The sequence below is a fragment of the Vulpes vulpes genome, chromosome 6 (assembly GCF_048418805.1).
Source record: "Vulpes vulpes isolate BD-2025 chromosome 6, VulVul3, whole genome shotgun sequence".
NCBI lineage: Eukaryota > Metazoa > Chordata > Mammalia > Carnivora > Canidae > Vulpes > Vulpes vulpes.
Genome location: NC_132785.1, coordinates 109,353,058 through 109,379,640, shown reverse-complemented (window position 1 = coordinate 109,379,640; position 26,583 = coordinate 109,353,058). Strand labels below are relative to the sequence as shown.

Below are 26,583 nucleotides of genomic sequence, written 5' to 3'. Positions count from 1 at the left end.
CCTCCCTTCTTTGCTCTCCTGGGGTATTTTGATGAATAATGCTTCTCAAGTAAGTTTACCAGTATTCCCCTAGAGGTAAGAAGGGTAGTAAGCTCATAGCAGGTGTGCCATTAATGCTTTAGTGTGTATGGTAGAGCAAAGAGGAAAGGAATCATCAAAACCTTGTGGTTTCATAGAATTTTCTGGAGAATTTTAAGGCCACAGCTGGGAACAAAATACTGTGGGGCAGCACTGGTGGTGTGGGTACAGCTTCACAAGATCAAGTCAGGCCATCCCTTCAATGTTGGAGATTTTTATGGATGAGCAGTAGACTGGTGTGTAATTTACAGTTTGTTTTGCTGCGAATTATAGCATATGCTTATCTTAACTCAGAAAAAAAAGCATAATTAATTAATAGACCTCACCAAAAAAACCTTTTCTAAAAATTTCATCCCTTCCTGCCTCTCATTATCTGGAGGTCCAGTTCACAAACTATGCAACTCTAAAAGTCTTCTTTAATAATCAGTATTTTTAACAATATTCATTCTCTTTAGAGGCTATTCCAATTTGACCTTCAAATATCATGTCCTCTGATGTATTGTTACACTTTACCTGTGATAACTTAATTATGGCTTTAGTTTCTTCCTTTGATTGGCTTTAACATCTCCGTATTTTAAACAAAAGCCTCCACAATGATAAGGAAATTTCTTACTGCCACAGCGCCACCTACTGGTACGCCATTACAGAGGCAAGCTAGCGGTAGCTTTGACCCACAGTTTGGAGCCCTTCTGAGCTCTGGTTTTATAAAATGCCAATTTCTTTGTCATTTTGAGAAACTATCACTTCTCTTGATAGCTATTAAGCCTCTTGCTGTGATATAAAGTCAGCAAGTTATAATAAAAAATATGCTTTTATTCTTACTGTTACCTTAAATTGGCCCTGACTTCACCGACTTTGATTTTCTCTGTCCTATTACTGTAGCAAGGGCTCCAGATTGTGTGGGCAAGGGTTTGGATCTGGCGAAAATAACTTGGGGAGCTTCCAAAGATCCTGAAAAATGTAAAAAACAAAAACAAACAAACAAAAAAAAAAACCCCTACTTAACACTTTATTTCATCTTGGTGAAAGGACAAGAGGTCAAATCTAAAACTAGGTTTTAGGCTAGGACAACAACCAGAGAGAATGGCAAAGGGACACCGGCCTGGAAAACTGCCCAGGATATAGCATTAGGTGGCAGGCGACAGAAGGAATCAAAGAAGGAAAGAGAAGACTGAGATATACATTGAACATAAAGAAAGGAGAAAATTAACAGCTATGTGTATTCCAAGAAAATGAGTAAATTATAAAACAAGAACAAAAACAAAACTATGTTTTAGGGGATCATCGTTTGCCCAGATGCTGCCACGGCAATTTCTGCCAAATACCCAACCTGTGCCCTTTGTTTTCTAATACCGTATGGGTGGGTAATCAACCCAAATTCTTACCCTTCTAGTTTTGGGGAAAGAAAAGAACATTGTGGGAGCAATAAAGGATATAAGCCACCAGGGAAAGCATCTCACGGGCTTTACTTATTTTCATTATTAATCTATTATACTTCAGATACATCCAGGATCTATAACAGCTATATAACGCTTGGCAAAAATAATAAGAATTTAATAATAAAAATAGGTCATTCCGTTGAGAAGTGCCAGGCAAATAAGTTTGCTTGAAAGTTAAAGTGGGGGTGCCTGGATGGCTCAGCTGGTTAAGCATCTGCCTTTGATTCAGGTAATGATCCCAAAGTCTTGGGATTGATTCCTGCATTGGGCTCCCTGCTCTGCGGAGAGTCTGCCTCACTCTCTCTCTGTGTCTTTCATAAATAAATAAATAAAATCTTTTTTAAAAAAGTGAAAGTGACTTCTAGATCCTTAGAACTTATGCTCCACTGGGTTTACTCTGTATTAAAATAAGTTGCTGTCTCTTGTCTCACTGGGGGACAGTGAAGTGGGCAGCCAGAGTCTTGATGATGTGCTGTTAACCCAACCACATTGAAAGAAAGAGGATAAAGCTAAAGTGTGTTTTACCAAGGCCCCAAATAGCCAATATTTAACAAGGACATTGTTTCTCACTTCTTGTAAATGAAATCCAGCATCGGTGTTCAAAAGGCAGTAAGAATCCTTCCACCAACTACAGACCCACAAGAGCTTTAAACAACAACAAATTGGGCTGGGGGCAGGGGGCAGGGGGCAGGCAGAGGCGGGGCTCCAGGACAGAAAAGATGTAGGAAGAAGCGAAAGCCAGGGATGAGGGCAGCTGGGATGGCTTCAGACCCTCTAAGAGTGGGGGTTTACACTACAAAGTCAGCATGAGAGAAATGCCAGTTATCTAATCTGTGGCTCTCTGCTATTTTAGTTCACCATCGCCACTTCAGAACTCAAGAACGCCATAGTTATAAAGAACGAAGGCCAATGGCTTTGGCTTTGAGCCAAAGGCCCTCACGCTAGCTTCCCTCTCAAGTTTCCAAATTTGCTGACTCTACACCTTCCCTTCCATAGCAAACTCTGAATGTTTAGTTTGAAGTAGGGAAGTCAAGGAAAAAGTAACGTTCGTGGTGCATTCCAGGCCTTCTGCTGGCAGCTTTCACATTCACTACCTCATTTAATGTTCATAATGAGAAGAACAAGGTCGCTAGGTCACCATCAGTGGGAAAGGATTCGGAGTTGTTTTTCAACAATGTGCTGGGATGAACCAGTATCTCATTCAGGCGCCTGATGAACAAAGTCATACAGCTTTAAGGCCTGGTTGGCTAGACTTATAGAGGGTCAAGGGGCCAGGAAACAGACTTTCGCTATATTCATGCACTCAATAATACCATGTTTAACCAACTGAGTTAACTGGACCAGACAGGGGCTAAATACCTTTCAAAGTCAGCCTAGCGATTCCTGTAGAGGAACAAATGTCCCATCTCGGAGAGACACATAAACTTTGACTTATTATGAGGGTTGTTCTCCCTTCTTGTGGGTTTAAAGAAAAAATGTTTCTAATAGCAACCCACCCTCCTCTTTGTAGGACACCCTTCTGAACCCCTAGAATAACACCTTTAAATCTATGTGTCATACAGAAAAATACATGATGATTTATAGTTGAAACACTGATGTGCCAGGTACTCACTAGCTGTATAAATAACTCTAACAGGGTTAGTTACTATTGTATGGCTAAGGCAAAATGTTTATTGGGAAGTATGGGAAATGCCTGAGACTCACTATACCATGTTCATCAGTGTTTCTTTAACTGAGGATCAGGAACACTAGGGAAGGCACAGAATAGGAACAAATTCAAGGCACTTTAGAGGGCCAGAGTCATTGGAGACAAAAGCAGTAAACAGCAGGCTACCTAAACAAGGTGGAAAGAGTAATACACTTGTCTGACGTAGAAACAGGGAAAAGGTAGGTATTAAAATCCAGGGAGACATACAACTTCTCTTTGCTCTGTGGTTTTATGCTGCTACTGAATTCATTACCCCTGTTACAAAATCTCTAACCTATAACTTCAGTCAATAAATATTAATTCATGATTGAGATGCTGAGAGTATGAGCCACCTGACCCCTCCAATTTCCAACTTCTTGAGCCAAAGTGCATGCAGAGAGTTCAATTCTGTACTTAATACATCAGTTTGACATGCAAATGCAGTAGGCAGATTTCCTGCATCTCCTGTGTTTTGCAACTCTCTCTAGCTGCAGCAATTTGCTGGATAGAGATATTCAGCTGTATATAGTGTGAAATTCTCCCAGCCACCCATTTCTAGGCTATAACAGTTCCAGGGGGAAATTTTACTTCCTTAAAAATAACTACCATATTCTAGTAATTCTTTTTGGGGGGAAGGGAGGAGCAAATAGATACCCATCAAATAGTTTTTGAATTCAGGTTCTAAGATCTTAAGCAGAATACAAAATCTTTATACTCTTACATTATTACCTGACCTGGGTATAGGTAGAAAGCCTTTCTCTCTATATTGCATCCTTTAATTCCATAGTAAGCCTATGAGAGATGTATAACTATCTCCATGACACAGTCTAACCAGGCTTTTGGTGGTCTTATAATTATTTTAAGGTATACTATGTCACACACATACCCTTCACACCTAGGCCCTATAGACTCCTTGATGGTTCTCCTTCTTGTACTCAGGACCAAGTTCCCTGCATGGTGCCTCTATAACCTGTTCTCTCACTGCTCCCTGGCTCATGCTCCAGTCCCTGGTCACAGTGACACAAGGGCTCCCAAAACACGGTGCATTTTCACCCCGCTATCCACTCTACCACCCCATTTCCACATGCCTTGTTCCTTCTTCCTGGAACTCCCTCGGCCCATGCCTCTCTTCTCCTGGTGTGGACTTGTCAACGTTCAACCCTCTGCTTAGATGTTTCTTCCTCCAGAAAACCCTCTCTAATAATGAAAGAGCTCAGGCCAAGCCGCTGGGATGCAAATACTGCCGCAGTATTAACTAGCTGTGGGATTTTGGATACATTTTATAATCTGTGCCTGTCTTTCTGCAGCTGTAAAATGGGGAACACGGTCCAGTTCATATGCCTGTTTTGTGAACAAATGTGTTATCACAGGTAAAGCATTCAGAACTGTGCCTGACACACCAGATATTTAGCTGATGCTCTCTACGGTTATTCTACACATCCCCAGTACCTGGTAGTTACCCACCCTGTACCCACTCCCTGTGGACTCTTCTTTCTGCCTGAGTTTGTAAATTCTTGGACAGGGGCACTGCTAGGTACACCCTGTATGCCCCTTTATGGCCAGCATTTCACTTTCTCTATGGTAGGAACTCAAGAAAAAATATTTATTAAAGTGAATCCAAGTGATTTTCTTTTAATCTTCTGATTACTTATTAGTTCATTTTTACAAATCAGTACTCATAGAAAACCCTCCCTGGACCAATGCTTCCTGACTTATACATGGGTACCTAAACTGACCCTAGTACGCAGCTGGCAATAGACCAGCAAGGCCACTATATGAGCATGACAGGACTTCAATCAAAGGCCGGAGCTTTGCTGTGCTGAGGGAGTTAGTAAGAGATACGACACGTGGGGGTACTAGATGAACAGTGAAACACCAGTCAAATACAGACACTTTTACTAAATGCTGCAAATCCAATTACACTCTCCCAGACTGAGAAATGTAATCCACCCCGAACTAGTTCTGGAAAACCATCCCATCCTCAAGTGCCCATCTGCCAATGCTTCAAAAGCCTGGATGCTTCTTCATTCTGTGAACTGCATGTTTCTTCGGACACAGAAGAGAGAATATGCCCAGGCCAGCACCCTCCCTGTCCTCCCGACTGCAGAAGAGCTGGTGTGCCCACTAACCTGTGGAACTGGTGATGGGCATGAAGGCTGCGGAGTTAAGGCTGCTCTGGAGACCATTCAGCTGCCCGTCTGCAGAGGACCCTCTGAAACACAAGCAGCTTGGTTAGAGTGGCAGATGAAAGGGGAAGTCAAATGCAGGCCCTCCCACGGCTCTGCCTCTTGCTCCTGGTGTTCTTTCTCAGGTGCCACAACTATGAGTCTACTGCATTTGGTGGGTAGAGCCAGGAATGGTGCTAAATATTTCCTACAGTGCACTGGAAGGTGTCCTCAAACAAATTTTCGAGCCCAAGATGTCAATAGTGCTGAGGTTGAGAAACCATTGCATAGAGGCATCTTCCCTCATGCCAACTCTGACAAGAGATGGGACAGAGTATACTGGATGCTTTGGCATATACTCTCCAACCACGTGTTTTAGAAATTCTATGACTGGGCTTACAGGACATGCCAGGTCTCCCTATTACAGGCTCTTACAGATTTATATTTCTTTCATTGCATTTACCTGAATTATAAGAGAGTGTGCAACTGGTTGCTTAATACCCATCATCCTTGCTAAAAAGCTCCATAAAGACTGAGATCGTATCAGCCTTCTTCACTGTTGTGTCCATAGGTCCTGATATTGCATTTTGCACACATTAGGCATTTAATAAATATTTTAAAAAACAATCTTGTCTATTGCCCCGTAAATACACATTACTTGTTGGACTCATCTACCTTGACTTCAGTTGATGTGTGAAAATTATACCTTGGAAGATTAAAATTTTCATATGCTCAGTTCTTTATCTGTTGAGCAGCATCCAGCCTGACCTTTGAAACCCTTCTCCTAGCACTATTTTTCCATTTATTCATCCATGCAAAAAATACTTAAGTATCACCTGTGCTTGGTACTAGCAAGGACGTAGACATTAGACAAATACATGAGGTACAAACTACGTGATAAATGCTAAGGAGAAAAAGCACAAGGCATTTTAAGAGAATGAAAACAAGGGAACCTGACTGAGATGGTGATGAGAGTGGTCAAGGATGGTCTTTCTGGAAAAATCATATTTCAGCTACATCATGAAGTTATGAGAAGTAGGTATTGGCCAAGAGTAGGAAACAGGTAAGAGCTTTTTCAAGGAGAAGAAATAGCATTATATATATGATATATATGGATCATATATAATGAATCTGAGACAGAAAAGTGGTTAGAATGTCCTAGGAGCCCTTAAAGAACAGCAAGGTGGAGGGGGAGTCAAGCAGTGTTTGCCAAATGTCCTTGACAGGAACCACCTGGGATCACTTATTAATCATACAGCTTTCCAGGCCCTTCCCTTGGAGATTCTGACTCAGTGGGTCTGGGATAAAGCCTGAGAACTGAGGCTTTTTATAGCTCCCCAGGCGTCTAAGCGATTTCTATCGCCAGAGAAGTGAGGAAAACATTGACTAGTGGGTAAGGGGAAGGTGGGAGGAAGAGCACTCAGAGATTCTGGCAGACGCTTAGGTGCCATGCCCCTTGAGAACATACTCCAGCAGTGATGCAAAGACCACAGTGTCTTGTACCCTTCCCCTCTAGCAAGCTGCAGTCCTGGCCCTACCCACTCCTTTCCACTTTCACTTGGAGGACAAGGGAACTGTAGAGACAAAAAGGAGAGAAAGGAACAGAGGGCTTCTCCCTTTTCCTATGAGCCTCAGCCTCGGACAGCTACATTAGAAATGCTTATGCATTTTATTTCAGCCCTTTATGGACCCAAAGAACTACCCAAAGCATCTGCAGCTAATACTGACTCTTCTAGGTATAAGGGAAAAAAGGAAAAGTTCTGGAGCCTAGGATGGGCTCTTTCCTCTACAGAAGTTAAAAACCATTCAGAAAAACAAAACCCAAACCAAAAACTTTAGGGCCCCTTGCATGCTTTGGTGGCAGCTGAGGCAAGAAAAGCGACAGGGCTGGTCTCGGTCTCAGAGAGGAAGCCCTGAGAGTTAAACAGTAAAAGGAAGCAGACAGGCAAAGTACTGGTGTCAGTAGAAGAAATGAAATCAGTGAACAGGGGGCTTCCCAAGGGATGAACAGAGTCCCTAGGTGTTTGCAATGAGTGAGTGCAGTGTCTCCCAACCTCTTCCTCCTCTCTGGAATTCTCTCTCTCTCTCTCTAAGATTTTATTAATTTATTCATGAGAGACCACAGAGAGAGAGAGGCAGAGACACAGGCAGAGGGAGAAGCAGGCTCCTCGCAGGGAGCCTAGTGTGGGACTCGATCCCAGGACCCTGGGATCATGACTTGAGCCGAAGGCAGATGCTCAACCACTGAGCCACCCAGGCGTCCCTCCTCCCTGGAATTCTTATCCCACACTTCACCCTCATGGGCTTCCTCCTGTTCTTCTCCTGACTTCTGCCCCTATGTCCATCCCCTCTGTTCCAGCTCCAGTCACTCTTCCATCCTCCTCTCCATCCATTCCCATCACAGGACTTGGGAACCACCTCTAATTCTAACTTTGAACATTTCTAATGATTCTGCTGTTTCTGCACAGGCTCCCCATTTCCCCGGTGGTGGAGAAATGTGTCCAACAGCCGCTCAAGAGGAAATTCAGAGTGAATTTTTCCATGGAAACACTGGTACAGAAAATGGTTTGGGTCTATGTTTTTACTACTTCAGGCACATCAGGGATAAATATGCTTTTGTTGTGATAACATCATTTTCCCTGGGAAAATACATGCCAGCTTCTGGACAACCCACACCTAAATGAGAACTTTTGAACCACAGCTTATTTAGGGCCTGTATGTTAACTTGCACTTGCTGGTATGCTTCTGCAATAATTCTTTGCTGCTTTCCTGGGAGCATCTGTGTTTTAGGAAATAGTTACACAGGAAGGTACGTCTGTGTTTCCTTGCTTGTCTAAGTCACTGTGTTTTAACACCAAGATAACAGGACCTACCTCATAGGGTTGTTGAGGATTAAATAAAACAGTGAATGTGAAGCACATCTTAGCATAGTATCTGGGATTATATTAATGGCTAAATAAACATGAACCTTCATTAGTATTGGTATTTTTACTTAGAGATACTAACCATCTTTGCATTCACTAGAACCCTATGTACACTGAAATATTAAGCCAGGTGACTTGGTAACTCTAATTCAATATGGAATATGAGTGCTACCCTATGCAAGAATGACCATGACATAGTCAGAACTGAGAAGTTAACAGCAATTTGCTATCAAAATCAAAAGGTAGTTAACTGGAAACCTACAGGGTAGAAATCTCATGGTCAGAATTACTTTTAAACTCCCTTAAGAAGAGAGGTCTCATTTGAGATTGACAAACTACCTCTCAATAAGTCCAATAATCACATTTTTTCAGCTTCAGAATGAACCACCGTTTCTTCAGCTATGCACCAAATGAAGTAGCTGGCCTGTCATACAACATGGCTTTTGGCATGAGAAGAACCCACAGCACAGGGGGATGCTCATCCTACATGAGAAGCCCATGGGAAAGGAGGCTGATGGGAGGAACAATGCATCTCCTATTCTGTCCCAAAAGGAACATAGAAGAGTCAGTCGCTACTGAAATTGTACATGCTCTTTCTCTCTGAAGAGCTGAATGTGCAAAGTTAAACGTGTGTTTGCTGCAGGTCCATTGCCTGTTGTTTTCACAGTACATATGGAATATAAAGAGGTGGCTAAAAGATGAACTCAGAAAAGTGACTTTTCTGCAGGGAGGAATACTGAAAAGACGGGACAAGCAAAGTGCCATAAATTTTAAGTTAGAGTTTAAACCAAGAAGAGTGCTAGATGTGACTATGTAGTCCCGTAGTGTTTCTTACCTGCTCTTCTTGGAAGAGATGTCATACTGGGAGCTGGAAGAAGGTGAGATACAGCCCCAGGTTGAGAGTTTGAGGCTTTCTACAATCTCGGCTGTGGTACTGGGCTTAGTTCAGATCTATCTCCACAGAACGAACTGCATAATTATCAAAAGCTCCTGAAGGGCATGCTAATTGATTGACTGAGCCACTTCAAAACTGAAATAAGATACATGGCCATGTCTATATAGTAACATGTATAGTAGCAACGAAGAATTCCAATTAGAATTAGAATTAGAATAATTCCATTAATAATGACATGCTCTTTTCAACTAAGGCAGGATCTTTCCTTTGGACGGATTCATTGCAAGTACCTGAAGAGTTTCCCTAAGTAGTAAGTGTGTATTTTCTAACCCAGAATTCAATTCACTTGCTACGCTCTTGCCTATTCCTTTGCTCTTTTGCATTGTCCTGGAGTCCAAGAAAAGGCCTGACTTTGAGGGAGAATAGCCTCTCTGGGCCTTTCAAAGAAATTTTTTAGCAATGCATTACAAATAAATAACATCTCTAGAAGCAGAAATATTGCCTACATTTATTATTGAAAGATTTCTTCTAGTGCTAGTCTCCACTTAGGGAATATATGCGGATCAAACAGCTGGCTAGGAATTCCACTGGCATCAGGAGCAAACCATCCAGCTGGCCTATATGACATAACTTCATCAGTCTGGAGGGTTATAATAAGTAAAATCCCTACCATCCATTTTGCTGGTAAGGCTTCTGACGTGCTTTTTCGTGGATTTTTATTTCCTTTATTTGTGGTTTCCTCTGTTCTTTTTTTTTTCCCCATTATTTTGATCGGTGGAAACTTTTCTGAAAGTGATATCCTTTCTTTAGGATCTGTTTTGTTCATTACTTCACAAGATTGACTGTGGTTTGGTGTATATTGTTTCTCTTCAAGTTCTTTTCAAGGCTGTCCACATCTTTAACACAGAGGTACTAGTTTTCTGTTCCAGTGGTTTTGTAAAAGTTTATCTTGGATTCAGGCCACCACATTGGGGATGACCTTTCTATAGTAGGAAGGACCCACAAAAGAAAAATGCTCAAGATTTCACAGGAAGAGGAGAGCTAGAAATGCTGACCTTGCCAGGGCTGTGGCAGACAGGCCTGGTGGCATCTGTGAAGGTCCTGAAAAGAAACCCCAAACTTGATCATTTTTATAAAATACTGGTGACAACCAGCTTCTTTCAATTCCCAAAGGAGAAAAGAAATCTCAAGTTAGGGTAAAGAACTGAATCCTTAAAGGAACATGTGCTCTGACTTAGCAAACATTTACTTGCAGATGAATCATCTTACAATGTTACTCCCAACCTACGTGTGTGCAGGTTATGTGTGCCTCTTTCTTTTATCCGTCAGTCCAGGGATTATATATGCGCTGCACAAACAGAAGCTAATATGTGAATCCTTAGCAAATAATAATGAGAACATTATTAATTTGGATCTGGTTCCAAAACCAATTCAAGAAACATTTCATGAAGCCAACTTTTGTGCAGCAGCGGTGCCCAAGATTCCATTTTATAAATACACTACACCTTACCTAAGCCATAATCCATTATATTTGCTGCTATGTCCCTTTTTCTTCTTAATATTATCTCTGTAGGTATCTTCTCTTTTTAAATTTACTGTACTAGTCTCTTCAGAGTTTTTTTAAAAAAGATTTTTATTTATTTATTTGAGAGAGAGGGAGTGGGAGGGAAGAAGGAAGGGGGGAGAGAGAGAGAGAGAGAGAGAGAGAGAGAGAGAAATACGAGTGGGGGAGGGGCAGAGAGAGAGGGAGGAGACTCTCTGATGAGCAGGGGGCTTGTTGGGGGCTTGATCCTGGGACTCTGGGATCATGACCTGAACCGAAGGCAGATGCTTAACTGACTGACCACCCAGGCGCCCCTTTCCAGGTTCTACTGTCAGTTTCATTCATTCCTTCACCAAATACTGAGCGTCTCCATGTGCCACACTCTGCTTGAGGCACTGTTCTTTCAGGTTCTCCCACGTGCCAGGCTGTTCTGGTGACTTTTTATTATTTCACTTTGATTTGGATTAATTTAATCTGTTGTCCTTTTATAGTTTTTTTAAGTTAAATGATTACCTCAGTTATTTTCAATCCTCCTTGTCTTTTCAATACATGTATAGTTATGAGATTAATTTTGAGAGCAACTCTGGCTATCCCACAAATTTGATATGTAGCACTTTCCATAAGGCATCCAATTCTATGTGGTTTATGATTTTCATTATGATTGCCTCTCTAACACATGGCTACTATGTGCTATATTTTTAAAAATTTTCAAACACATGAGCCCTTTAAAAAAATTACCTTTTGATTTTCCCTAATTAAAGTGTATTTATTGTTAAAGAATATAAAGCATTTGGCATGGGCTTCTTTGAAATGTGTGAAGCCTTCATTTGTGACAATATGTACTGAGTTTTTATAAACATATACTTGAAGAGACTGTATCTTCTCCCTTTTGGACACAGGAATCTATGCATAGCTATTATTTTTCAGACTATGAGTTGTGACTCATAAAGGAGTTGTAAAATCAATTCAAGGACCCCATTAGCAATTCTAAAAAATAGGAGATAGTATTTCATGAAACTTTTACTTCATATATATAATATAGATATTTTTACTAGGTTGCATATAAAATGTACTTTTTTATTATAAGTGGTGGTCAGAAAAAGATGAAAAACTGCTTATCAAAGCCAACTGTTATTCTGCATTTCAAATATTTCAAATCTTCAGAAATTTCTTTGAGGTACCTATCAGTTACTGATAGAAGTAGATTAAAAAAAATCACCCACTACAATTGATAATTTTCCAATTTTTCCTTACACTATTGTCAGCATTTGATTTATATATTTGAAATTTATGATGTTAACTGCATACCAGTGTTTTTATCTCTATTAATGCTTTTTGCTTAATTCTATTTTATTTATTGCTATACTCGTGTTCTTTTTAATTAGAACTGTATGGTTTACTTTCTTTTCATTGTTTGCACTGTGAAATTTTACTCTAGGTATCTCTCTTTTAAATAGGCTATAACTGAACATGTTTAAAAATGCAACTTCATAATCTACCTCTTAATAGAAGAGTAAAATCCTGTTACCACTGTGATTGTGCATATAACTGGACTTATTTCTACTATCTTAGTTTTTATTTTCCACTTACCATCCTTTTTATTTGCTTTTTTGTTTTCTTTTTCTGCCTTCCAACCAGATTCAAAGTTTCCATATTCTCTTCTCTCTCCTTCCATTGGTTTGAAAGCTACAGATTGTATATCAATTACTTAGCTATTTTTTTCTAAGTGTAAAATTTAGCTATTTTTTCTACTTTTTTCCTCCAATATTTCTCTTGCCCTTAGAACATGACACAGACCTGTTATATTTTCACTATCCACGGAATCCCATTGTCCCTCAAGCTTGTCTTTGTTGTTTCAAACACATTTTACCTTTTTAAAAGACCAACAATTATGCTTATAGTAATTAACATTCGTTACCATTTAATAAAAGGCTTGCACATCACTGCCTTCATGTTATCCAATATTTCTGTTTACTTTTATTGTATTCTAAGTGAAGGTCACGGGTGGTACACTCTTAGACTTCGAAGATCTCAAATTATTTGTATTTTGGCTTGTCTCTTGAGTGACAGTTTAGCTGGGTATAAAATTCTAAACTGAAAGACACTTTACCACAACACCTGAGCTATCAGCTCTTGTCTTCTGTCATCTGTTATTGCTGAAGAAAAGAATATCAGGGATGCCAGGGTAGCTCAGCAGTTGGGTGCTTGCCTTCAGCTCAGGTAGTGATCCTGGGATCTGGTATCAAGTCCCGCATCAGGCTCCCTGTGAGGAGCCTGCTTCTCCCTCTGCCTGTGTCTCTGCCTCTCTCTCAGTCTGTGTCTCTTATGAATAAATTAAAAAAAAAAAAAGAATATCAGTATTCTGGGTTCCTTTGTGAATTTTCTTTAAAGTAGTATGTAAGTCCTCCCTTTATGCTCAGTGTTCTGCATCTAAATATGCATTCCTTTTGGCACATGGGATGAATTTTTTAGCCGAGAACATTTATTTCTTTAATTCCAGAGAAGTCTCGGTTATTATTTCTTATAGTGTAACTTGTCCACCTCTCTCTCAGGTATCCCTTCTGATATTCAATCTTGTGATCAGAGTCACATGTCATGTTCCACAAGACAATCCTACCAGATACCAGATCTAACATGTCTGGCTGTTCAGAAATATTAATCTCATTTGTAAGAAATTCATGTTCTAGTTCTTGACTTTGTTGGCAATCTTTCTTAGATTCAGATTTCTTCATGTGTTTTGCAATTTTGGTTTGTAAGCTCATGTTGAATAATAATCATTTCTCCCCCTTGTCTCTGTGCTTGCTGTCGAAAGGTTTTATAGGGTCTTCTACCCATCCTCTTACCCTAGCCCAGAACCAGACTGTACACTGGTATTTCAGTGTCCTTGCCTCAGTCATATTTAGAAATCCAGGTGAATTCTGAGACATGAACAGTTGGACCCTCATGTGGTGCGGCCCACATCAGTTTTATCAATCTCCCATGAGGAGAGCCCACTTAGCTCAGGATAAATCTTAGTATTACTGACATTTTGGACTGGGTAATTCTTTGTGGTGGGGAACAACCCTGTGCTTTGCAGGATGTTTGCCAGCATCTCTAGACTCTCATTAGATGCCAGTAGGAATTCCTTACCCCCCATCCAGCTAATGATAATAATAAAAAAATTCCAGACATCGCCAGATATCTTCTGGGGGTAATATTTTCCCCAGTTGAAAAATTACTATTTTACTTCCAATTAATGAGCCTGGCTTCTTAGTCATTCCTCTCGGGTAGGGCACTCAGGCTCCAACATGCCACAGGGGCTGAACTCCAGGCTGTTGCTACCTGCTTCCAAAGCAGAGTTCAAAAAGCTTGTTTCAGCTTCATTTACTGATTCTCAGTTATTTCTGTACCCTAGTTTTGGGGCAAAAGGGATGTTTCCCTTGTTTTGAAGCTCAGCGAGGTTCCCCCCCCCCCCCTTTTTAAAATCAGTTCTATGTGTTTGAAGCAAAGGGAGAGTATTAAGTGTAAACTTATGAAGACAACTTGACTGGAAGTTGTCTTTTGTTTTATTTGAAGCTAAGGCCTTGCCTTCAGTAGTCATTAGAATTATTAGTGATCAAGATCTCAGAATGTGTTTGAACTTCCACAGCCTTGCAAGCTACAGCCAAATCACACTTAAAAATATCAGCTTAATAACAACAAAAATGCCATTTCTTTTAATAGGGAACAACAGCTGTGGCAAAAATTATAACTATACCAATATACATGCATGGACAGTTGATATGTGTCAGGGAAATAAATGATCTCATTTAATCCTAAGAACAGCTCCATGATGTAGGTAATATTTTACAGATAATGAAACAGAGACTTAGAGGTAGCCCCAAATAGTCAATTGAATGAAGGAGACAGGATTCAAATTTAATTAGAAATCTTGGGCTGTTAGCAATTGTGCTTCCCATACACTACTTACTATTCTACACAGTATAAACAATTACTGATGACATCATTGTTACTTGGTGATCCCTGACACATACACCTTGTTACACAATACTATGTCACCACCACCACCTCAACTACCACCTCTAGCGTGTCTCCATCTCCACCACTGACTCCTTTACCACCATTTTCTGAGAACTTGTCATGAATATAAGCTAGTTTGGGGGCTGAAGAATACATTTGTCTCCCCTCTCTTAAAAATAAACTTTAAAAATAAAGTTTCCATGGGAACTGGGCTTGTGTCTGTCCTCTCCAACTGGTGTTAATCACGAATATTTAGAGCAATGCTCAGCACCATGGACATTCAACATATGCGTGATAAGAGGATAAAGACTAGGTATCTGTCCCTAGAGACTTATGGGAAGAACATATATAAAAAGGAAAAATTAGACAAGGAGATAGATGGTGGAGTTAGCGGAGGCACTTGGCAAAGCTACATCAATGTGATAAACTCTGATCTTGAATAAAACACAGGACTTAGATTCAAGAGGGCAGAGGGCACAAGGAAGAGGGGAGAACATGAGCATGTAGGAACAATGAACATGAGCATGTGTGTGGAGCAGACTGTAAGACAGTCCGGGGAAGGTTATAGACAGGACAGAGGACATAGTGCAGAAGGCTTTGATATCAGAGTAAGGACTCTCAACTTTATCTTGTAGGCACCTGGAAGCCTCCAAAGGTTCAAGGAACTATTTTAGAGATGATATTTTAAACTACTTCCTAGGGGGCAGCCCTGGTAGCCCAGCAGTTTAGTGCTGCTTTCGGCCCGGGATGTGATCCTGGAGACCCAAGATCGAGTTCCACGTCGGGCTTCCTGCACAGAGCCTGCTTCTCCCTCTGTGTCTCTGCCTCTCTCATTCTCTCTCTCTCTCTCTCTCTGTGTCTGTCATAAACAAAACAAAACAAAACAAAACAAAACAAAACAAAAACTACTTCCTAGGGCTACTCATGCAACCTATTTATTTAAGAACCCATTTGGATAGTTTAAAAATTTCTACCTTGTTCTACTTGGGTGTTCCTTTTATTCAAGAACCAATCTTGATAGCTAATATTTTTGAAAATATTACCTTTCAGTTTTTAAAATTTAGTAGCAAATGATCATACAATGTTCTCCTAATTTTTCGGTCTCCCCTGTATCTCCTTTATTTTTGTATTTTTGTAAAAGATTTATTTATTGGGGATCCCTGGGTGGCTCAGCGGTTTAGAGCCTGCCTTTGGCCCAGGGCGTGATCCTGGAGTCCTGGGATTGAGTCCCGCATAGGGCTCCCAGCATGGAGCCTGCTTCTCCCTCTGCCTGTGTCTCTGCCTCTCTCTCTCTCTCTCTATGTCTATCATAAATAAAATCTTTTTTAAAAAAAGATTTATTTATTTGAGAGAGCCAGTGTCAGTTTCAAGAGTTATGTTTAAGTTTTTAATCCATTTTGAGTTAATTTTTGTGTATGGTGTGAGAAAGAGTTTCATTTTTTTTTTTATGTGGCCATCCAGTTTTCCCAGCACCACCTATCTATTTATTTATTTTTAATTTTTTTATTGGAGTTCAATTTGCCAAAATATAGCATAACACCCAGTGCTCATCCCAAGTGCCCCCCTCAGTGCCTATCACCCAGTCACCCCAACTTCCCACCCATCTCCCCTTCCACTACCCCTTGTTCATTTCCCAGAGTTAGGTGTCTCTCATGTTTTGTCACCCTCACTGATATTTTCACTCATTTTCTCTCCTTTCCCTTTATTCCCTTTCACTATTTTTTATATTCCCCAAATGAATGAGACCATATAATGTTTGTCCTTTTCCGATTGACTTATTTCACTCAGCATAATACCCTCCAGGTCCCTCCATGTCGAAGCAAATGGTGGGTATTTGTTGTTTCTAATGGCTGAGTAATATTCCATTGTATACATAAACCACATCTTCTTTATCCATTCATCTTTCAATGGACACCGAGGCTCCTTCCACAGTTTGGCTATTGTGGACATTGCTGCTAGAAACATCGGGGTGCAGGTGTCCCGGCATTTCACTGCATCTGTATCTTTGGGGTAAATCCCTAGCAGTGCAATTGCTGGGTCGTAGGGCAGGTCTATTTTTAACTCTTTGAGGAACCTCCACGCAGTTTTCCAGAGTGGCTGTACCAGTTCACATTCCCACCAACAGTGCAGGAGGGTTTCCCTTTCTCCACATCCTCTCCAACATGTGTTGTTTACTGTCTTGTTAATTTTCACCATTCTCACTGGTGTGAGGTGGTATCTCATTGTGGTTTTGATTTGTATTTCCCTGATGGCCAGTGATGTGGAGCATTTTCTCATCCAGCACCACTTATTTAAAGAGACCTTCCTTTCCCCATTGCATATTCTTGGCTTGGTCTTAAATTAACTGACCATATATGCATAGGTTATTTCTAGGATCTCTATTGTGTTCCATTGATTTATGTGTCTGTTTTTATGTCAATGCCATACTGTTTGGATTACCACATCTTTGTAATTTAATTTGAAATCAGGAAGCATAATGCCTCCAGCTTTGCTCTTCTTTGTCAAGACAGCTTTGGCACTCTGCGGTCTTTGTGGTCCATACTGATTTCAGGATTGTTTGTTCTATTTCTGTGAAAAATGCCATTGGAATTTTGATACAGATTACAATGAATCTGTAGACTGCCTTGTGTAGTATTGACATCTTAACCAATATTAATTCTTCCAGTCCATGAACATAGAATATCTTTCCATTTATTTTTATGTCTTCAATTTCTTTCATGAATGTCTTGCAGTGTTTAGTGTACAAATCTTTCACCTCCTTGGTTAAATTTATTTCAAGGTATTTTATTCTTTTTGAAGCAATTAGAAATGAGATTGTTTTCTTAATTTCTCTTTCCGATAGTTTGTTGTTAGTGTATAGAAATGCAACTGATTCTGTATATTGATTTTATGTACTGAAACTTTACTGAATTCATTATTAGTTCTAATAGTTTTTTGGTGGAGTCTCTAGAAAATATTACATATTTTCTTTTAAGATTTTATTTATTTATTCATGAGAGACAGGGAGAGAGAGAGAGAGAGAGAGAGAGAGAGAGAGAGGCAGAGACACAGGCAGAGAGAGAAGCAGGCTCCATGCAGGCAGCCCGATGTGGGACTTGATCCAGGGACCCCAGGATCATGCCCTGAGCCAAAGGCAGACGCTCAACTGCTAAGCCACCAAGGTGTCCCATATTTTCTATATAATATAAAATCATCTGCACATGATAGTTTTACTTCTTCCTTTCCAATTTGCATGCTACTTATTTCATGTTCTTGCCTAAGTGCTCTATTTGGGATTTCCAGTACTATGTTGAATAAAAGTGGCAAGAGTAGGCATTCTTGTCTTGTGCTGATGTGTGTAATTCTTACTTTCAATATAGTGTGCAATATCATTCTGATCCAAGCTACTTAAAAGAAGTTTAAAAATTCCAAAATTATTTGGGCTTTCTGTCCAGACTTTTCTTTTCTTTCTTTTTTCTTTTCTTTTCTTATTTTATTTATTTTATTTTCTGTCCAGACTTTTAATATCTCATTTTATTGTAACATGGTCAGAGAATAATATAATTCTGTATTGCCCTATATAACTGCTATTTTTTGAGGCTTTAATTGAAAAATATTCCATGGGAGCTCTGCAGGATACAAAACTGTATATCTGTTAATTTAATTTCATTAATTATATTGTTCAAAACCCTTCATGTCCTTATGTTAGGTCTATTTTGCCTGTAATAATGACTACTACTTCTATTCCATTTCTGCAATGTGTTATTTTAGGTTGAATCCAACTTTTGTCAACATTTTTATCTTTGTATACTTTATCCTCAGAATTTTGAAAGTTTTTGAAATCTGTCCTTTACTTCATTAATTTTCTGCAGTGTTCAATTCACTGTGTTTAACCTAAATTTTCCCTTAGGTATTTCTCATTTTCTTCCTGATCACAGACTACTTAGCTCTGTGCATGAGATAGCCTTTTAAAGCTCTACACATCTATGTGCTCTAAGCTTAAATTTTGTCAAGAATGCACATTAGGGATTTTCTAAAATGTTTTCTTGCTTGCTTAAATTTACTTCAGAGGTTGGAAGCTCCCCTGAGTCTTCTTTGTTGAACTTTCTTTTAAACTATACCATCTATTCCTAGGCCCCAAGATTTTTAAATATTTGCTCATCCCCAGAGAGAAAGTCCTAAGTTTGCTATTAAAGACTTATGATCATGGAGGAACTGATATGGATTCTATAAAATGCATTAAGACTTGCCCAAATCTTTTAAAAAGGGATTTTCCTACTCAGATAAGAAAGAAAAGTGAGAGATAGGAAATATCTAACAGTTATATTACCATTTTAACAACCATTTTAGTATCCTAGTGGCAGGGATGAGAAGTAAGATTTTACTTTAAATTACCCAAGTATAAATCACCAAAGGAAGACCCATGATTCCATGACTCTCATGTACTTCTCCTCCCTGGGCCATACACATGGCAGCAGCAACTTCTGGTTAGGTGTGTTTACTAGCATCCTCTGTCATCATCTATGCCAAAAGAAAACCCTAAGATCTAACACCACCATTGAGGTCCAAATGCTAAGGGCTGACCGGAGGAAAAAGTCTAAGTGGCAGACCCCTTGACTAGCACCCCGTCCCTTTGTACTTCCAGGCCCTGCCTCTCACAGTGAGAGGGTGTTGTCTGGTATATTCCAGGTTTCCCCCTCATTTCCTAGATTTCACTCTCATAAGAAGGCAGGATATAAAAGCCTTCAGTATTGTTCTTCAATTCAATCCTTCTCATGCTACATCTAACAGAAATTCTCCCAACACTTCAGTAGGAGAATGACAATAATTCTTCCTCCTTTTGAGAATTTCAGTGGCCACTTAAGTAGTAAAACTGGTGTGGAAAGGGAGGGGAGCAAGTTCTGAAGTGCTTACATTGCATCTTCCCCAAGGCAATATTTTAGGATGATTAACCTGTCATTTGCTGTACAAAATGGATCTGAGTTGGTTGGTGGGGGGCCTTTGAAATTGGTGGTCTACTGGGAAGAGTCTGGGGTTAGCATGGTAGGTGACACAGATCTGGCTTTGGCTCTGCCACTGACCACCTGTGTTCCTTGCTACACTCACAGCGTTTCACTATGCCAGCAGTCTTTTTTCTTTTAGCACTAAAAGTCTATAATTATATGTTTTGGAAATGCATAATTTATTTTTTTAAAGGGTTTTATTTATTCATTTGACAGAGAGAGAGAGAGAGAAAGCGAGAGAGAGAGCATACAGGCAGGCAGAGCAGTAGACAGAAGGACAGGGAGAAGCAGGCTCTCCATTGTGCAAGGAGCTTGATGTGGGGATTGATCCCAAAACTCCAAGATCAAGACCGGAGCCAAAGGCAGACGTATAACCAACTGACCCACTGAGGCACCCCAGAAATGCATAATTTAGAGAATCCTGTATTTAAGGATGGATATGCCACAGATTTGATTGTATTTCTTGAAATTACACATAATAAAAAAGGCTGAAAGGCTGACAGAAGATGGTTAGCTATAATATGACACCTTGTATCCTCATATCAAGAACCTACTTTTGGATCATTTTAACTCTGGATCACTTTATCTCACATTAATGACTCATATGTTAAAAAGATAGGTATTTTTTTACCCTGATCCTCATTTTTATATTTATCTGATGTTAACCTCTCCCATTTTTATATTTGTCTGACATTAACCTCTGAGCATCTTTCATCATATTGCTTACACAACAAGTTCAGGTCCCATGAACTGGTTGGTACAGGTCTCAATACGCTGCTGGGTTCCTGGCCTCTTTCCTCCCTTCCCGATGCTGAGCAGCCATTAACAAACACCACTGTCCTGGGTGCTGACATAGAACAAGCAGTTACCTTCCATTTCTGCTGAGGGCACCCTGATGCAGAATATCCTAAAACATGGGCAAGGAAAGGTAATTCCAGCTATTTAAAGCAAAGCACTTTCATTAGGTCCGGTGTTTCTTCTGTATTTTTCTTTCTTTAGAGAAGCCCCAGGTACCACGGCTTTGATTCTGCCCTTCCCTGTCATCTCTAGTCTGTGAGTTTTGCCCACGTCCCTGGCAAACTTTAATCCCCTCAGGTTTCTTTCTATTTCCTGGAGAGTACAATTCTGGCTCTGAGAAAAAGGTCATGTACAAGGAAGACACAGGTCATAAGCATGTAGTTGCTCCTAGGCTGTCATCCCCCTTAGTTCAGCTGACTGGAAGAAATACCAGAAATAGTTGCAAAAGGAGGATCTGAAGTGGGTACTAAATTATGACGTGTGGAAACACTAGAGAGGAAAGTCAAGAAAGGTTCCTGGCACTATGGAAAGGAGAAAAAAGTCTAAATCATTCTCTTCACAGACCTGACCAAGGAGATCTAGCTAAGAGAAATAGAAGTGTATGAATTTGAGAACTATAACAAAGAACTTCTGGGCCAAACAGGGATGAGGAAATGGCTATAAAGCAACAGAATTAAAAAACGAATGTGCTCATAAAAAACTTTCAACAGAATAGACAGAAAACAAGTTATTTTGGTTAATTATTCAGTGGGGACAGTGGTTTTTTTTTTTTTTTTTTTTACAGATGGGAAACTGAAACCTTTAGAGGGAAAAGTCACTTGAATATTATCATAAAGAAATAGGACCCCACTGTTCTGATTCTCAACTCCCTTTGCACCAACATCCAAACGACATTCCATCTTTTATGTTCTATTGTTCTCTAAACTCAATCCTCTAGGATGTGGAAACTTTGATGCTCTTGGAAATTGCTTCTCTATTTGTCCAATGCCAACTTCTGTGCTAGGAGAAGTTTGAAGTTCAACCCAAAAACACAGGGCTTGGCACAGTCAATAGCTCATTACAACTTCTCATTAGTTGTGTCTCTTGGGGCAACTATGGCATTCCTGAGTGTGACTCAGTATCACCACTCAGAACTGAGGGTTCCTGATTAATCTGAACTGAGCCAGAATAAAGGCTGAAATGAGCTCCTACCAAATGAAGCAACATATCTTGCAGAAAGAAAGTAAAAAGTTATGTGAAAATTTATTGAATCGCCATCCTAGTATTAACCTAAGGATGATATAGTAATGCCTAACACTTATTCAATACATATTATGCTCCAGGCATCGTATGTGTGCTTGATATTAATTCATTTATTTCTCTTAACAATCCTATGGGGCAGGTACTATTATCATCCCTATTTTAAATAGGAAAAGAAGTTACATAAACATTAAGTAACTTGCTAGAATGGCTGGGAGCATGAATTACTTTAGAACAGAAAGAAGGATCCTAATTTCAGGAACCATCAAAGGTTTTTCTAGATTAATAATGACTTCAGTCGAAATGAGGTATGGACTTTATAGTTCATAATAATGTACCACTGACAGTTTCTCAGTACGGCACCTTCTTCACATGTGTCATGCTGATACATTAAGTTAACAATGGGGAAAACTGGGTTTTCTTATTTTTATGTGTACTATCTTTGTAAATTTCCTCTAAGTCTGAAATTATTATAAAATAAAAAGGTTATTTATTTATTTTTAATTTTTTTTTATTTATTTATGATAGTCACAGAGAGAGAGAGAGAGAGAGAGAGAGAGAGAGAGAGAGAGGCAGAGACACAGGCAGAGGGAGAAGCAGGCTCCATGCACCGGGAGCCCGATGTGGGACTCGATCCCGGGTCTCCAGGATCGCGCCCTGGGCCAAAGGCAGGCACCAAACCGCTGCGCCACCCAGGGATCCCTAAAAAGGTTATTTAAAAAAAAAAAAAAAAAACTTTATCCAAATACTTTTTAGAGGGAACTTTTTGTTGAGTCAGGTCAGATAAGAACAAAGTCAGGTCAATAAGAACCTAAAAGTCAGAAGAATATTAAAAACAGTGGGGCCCTCGTAACACTGTACATTTTATACATGAGTGAGAGAACATTAAGGTCTCCATTAGTACTAACTTATTTAGCTTCAGAGACTTGTGCTAGAATTTTAAAGGCAAATTGGAAACTATTTCCTGGAACAACGCCTTACAGCATGCCTTTTGATACTTGGATTATATTTCTTAAATTCTGAAGAAATCTTGCTTTTCCCCCCTTCTGTGCATTTTTGGTGCTGAGCTGTTTCCGGTTTTCCCACACTCCTGCCTGTCAGAGAGAAGAAACCACAAAAATGCAGCAAAGTTTGTCCACAGAGCTGCAGTTCCATCTCGAAAGGCTGAAGAGTTTTCCTGCCAGCAGTGAGTTCAGGGCAGTGAACAGCACCTTTGAACGTCCAGCCCCACTGCCTGCTGCCAGAGCCCACCTCCTCACCAGCAGACTAGCTAGCCACCACACAGGCCACCAAGGGCCCTCTCAGGGTACTGGCAATTCTCCGAGGATCCACAACTAGGGAGCACACTGGCAAATTCAACATTCATATCTGACTCACTGATTTTCCTACCCAACTGTGAGCTTCGAACCTGTGAAACAGAGCATGGTTTTGGAATGCTTATGATGGTAACTAATGCTCACGGACTTCTTACGTGTGCTAGATTCTTGTTCTATGTACAGGTATTAACTCTGCTAATATTATCAATGGCCTATAAAGCAGATACTGTTTATTATCTCCACTTCAGAACTGTGGAAAAGTGGGGCTAACAGATTAAGTAACTTGCAACTTGCCAAAGGTCTTCAGGTAGTAAACTGTGGATGAGGGTGTGAGTACAGGCAGTTTGGTACCAGAGGCTGCAACCTGAAGGACTCGATTCTACTCTTGCCAGGGTGAGGAGCCATACATCTTCCTTCTTACTGTGCTCTTGGCCTTGACCACGAACTGCCCCCTTCTGACTACCCTTCCCTAGTGCTCCAGAGAGTTCTGTAAAGTCATTACAATGCCAATTATTCCTACAATAGCACTTAGTAGGCATGGAATAAGTATTTGTTGGACAGATGAATAATGGCAGCAGTATAATTAAAAGTCACAAGGGACTGTTTTCTATCCAAATCCAGAATTTGATTCCCTGTCCAAGGGGGAAAAAAGAGGAACTGCTTTTTCTACATCCTACGACTGGTTATTACAACTAAAATTGATTTTGCGAGGGACAAATGAACGAGGAGACTTAATGAGAGCAAGAGAAAAACCCAAACTCCCTCACCCCCTCTATGTGTTTATCCATTAGGGAATGCTTGCTTCTTATCGGCATCTTTGAAAAGTTTCCCAATTTTAAACGGAGAAGGGCCATTAGAACTAACACTCTTTACTAGTCTTATTTCTGGTTCGCTAGCTAAAATACGGCTGGAAATAAGAGTGAAGGGTGTAACCTGAAAAAAATTGATTGAGGCATGGGAACGTCTTTCTGAGGTAAAATGGGCAAAAGGTATTAGAAACAAGTTGCTCTACAGAGCCTGTGGACTAATGTCAGTGAGTTAATCCCCTACCCCACCACCACCCATAAAATCCCACTCTAATGTCTTTCCATTCAAATACCTACAAGTAAATGACAAACAAGGGTGGGTGGGTGGGGTGGTACTGAATTTTATACACAACTGCAAAGATCTGACTCTGTAGAAAGATCCAGAAAAGAAGAGATTGGGAAGAAGCTTTCATTTCCCATCTCCAAGCCCACAGTTCAGCAGTGTTAGCTGATCGTAGTTCCTGCCAGAGGCTGGAGGATCATCAGCAATGATCCTGAACCCTGTGTTAGCCCTCATCACAATCCCCAGGGAACCTGAGAGCAGCACCTGTCCCTCCCACAGGGTAGGCAGTGCCTACTTTGGTGTGGTTCACTGACTCCCCAGGGGATTCTGACCTGTAGCTCAGGCTGAGAACCAGAGTTAACCTGTGGCACCCATCAGGAGTTCTTGTCTTTGATGTACAAATGGTTTTGAAGGCCTCATAAATGAAGAGTACTCTTAGCACAGAACTACTACAACTCGGGAGAAACTGAACAAAAGATTGAGGAGGACTTACTTGGAGACTCTCTGGGATGTCATCTTTCTGAGGATTTGTTTGTGATTGGCTGGGGGCTTGGGGACCAGTGAGGAGGAAGAGCTTGGAGGTGGCACCACTTTTTGTGGCAGAGTGGTTGGCTTCTGGCCACTAGCCGTGGCACTTGAAATTCTACCAGCTGCACCATTATTTATTGTCCATAAATTGGAGTTAGATAGTGTCTGGCTGCCAAAGATGGCCTATAAGAAAAAGAAAGAAAAAAAGGTCAAGGGGATGTCCTTCTAACTCATTTGCTGTAAGTGAATGGCTTGTAATCCTCAAGTGAGACAAAAGGAGAAGGGACACTACTGCTCAGGAAAGGGGAAAGGAAATATTTCTCTAATAATGCCAGCACAGGTCTACATTCAGAGGGGGAAAATCTCTGGAAGCACAGAGTTGAAATGGTCTCACTGGAAGTGCACTGAGCTAGGAATCAGGGTTATCTGGGTATTATGTATTATCCACTGCAGCAATCAGAAAAGCATTTGGTCTCTCTTAGCCTAAGTTTCCTTCATTCTTAAATTCAACAAATATTTAATGAATGTCTTCTACTGGGTGTCAAGCACTAGGAATAATGCACAAAACAAAAAGTGGCTTGAAGCCTGACTCAACTCCAGCCTACTCAGATGACTCTGAACTCCTCTAGAAGGTTTGCACATTTGAGGAGTGGGAAGAAGCCAGTTTGACAAGGGTATAGTGAGCAGAATGGATGCAGAGAGGAGGCTGGAACAGAAAAGCCGGACTACATGCATGGCCTTGAGGGCTGTTTGTAGAATTCTGAAATAGTAACACTTTGTTGACCTAAAGATTGACATTAGACTTTACATTTTGAAACACTTTCAGGGGCACCTGGCTGGCTCAGTTGGTAGAGCATACAACTCTTGATCTCAGGGACAGGTTCGAGCCCCATGTTGGGTGTAGAGATTACTTAAAAATAAAATATTTTAAAAAAATAACATAAAACACTTTCAAAGTAGAATTACTATCTGAATACTAGTTATTAAATGAATATAAGATCAACACAAAAGTATATTTGCTCAGAGGGTAAGCCTACAAATCAATAAAGACCTAAAAATCACCATCTAAATATCACAAACACCAACATATGTCTGTAGTTAGTATGTAAATGTATACTTTCTCAAGTAGATGCTTAAAAAATTCTTACAACTTATTTAACTCATTAGAAATTGGTTTTTTTGGGGTCACAGATTTTGTTACTGATCATTCAATACTATTAGTGCTTTCAATATGCATGCATTATAAAAGCTTTAAATGTGAAATAATTCTAGGAGAAAAATAATAAAATTGACAAAATACACAAGGTTTTGTTTGTTTTTTTATTAACAGGATTTCTGGGAATTGATTTCCATCTGTAGACACTACATTTAAAGAGACATGGGAGAAATGTCATTTCCTTATGGCCAGGCCTAAAGGAATAAGATCAGATGCTCTTAGAAAACATTCACCTTCTAGACAGACTTTATTAGTACTGTCTTTTATGACTTATTTTTTAAGATATAAAAGATAAACTGGGTAGCTTTAGTAAAATGTTAACCAATCCTTCTATACTCATGCCTTGGAATGTCCCATTTCAGGGAAATATGTCCAAAAGTCCTGGGCTAGGCAGGTATGAGGGGGATCAAAGAATCCTGGGTTGAGTAAATGTGTTTGATGGACAGGCCTGACAAAGAACAAAGCAACTTCAAAGATAGAAGAGGGTCAGAGCATTTTTGAATGGACCAATCTGACTGACATGTTCTTCATCCCTGCAAATTGTCCAAAGGGGAAACTGAAGAGCTCTTCACTTGCCTCCATCTCTGATCCAAAGAAGGGGAACAAAGAAAGACCCAAGCCCGTGGGCAAAGCCAAGAGGTTGACACTAGGGGGAAAGGGGTTATGTGTACACATGGGAAGGTCT

General features: G+C 40.1%; 1 protein-coding gene across 50 annotated transcripts in view; it reads right to left on the bottom strand.

Moving 5' to 3' along the window:
- Positions 1 to 26,583, bottom strand: part of TTLL5 (tubulin tyrosine ligase like 5) — a 267,856-nt gene that overhangs the window by 39,994 nt on the left and 201,279 nt on the right. For 22 of the 50 annotated variants that reach the window (XR_012002256.1, XR_012002255.1, XR_012002257.1 and 19 more), the window contains 2 exons: positions 24,648 to 24,865; positions 5,334 to 5,416 (listed from right to left, as the gene is read on the bottom strand). The exons of 3 other annotated variants lie outside the window; for them this stretch is intronic. Coding sequence is in view for 16 of the 47 variants with exons in the window: in XM_072762060.1 (XP_072618161.1) it covers positions 908 to 1,029; positions 5,334 to 5,416; positions 24,648 to 24,865 (423 nt within the window). In the remaining 31 variants the exon portion in view is untranslated. Of the gene's footprint in view, positions 1 to 906; positions 1,030 to 5,333; positions 5,417 to 24,643; positions 24,866 to 26,583 lie in introns of those variants that run through there. 25 more of the 50 variants (XM_072762060.1, XM_072762061.1, XM_072762075.1 and 22 more) reach the window with 3 other exon arrangements.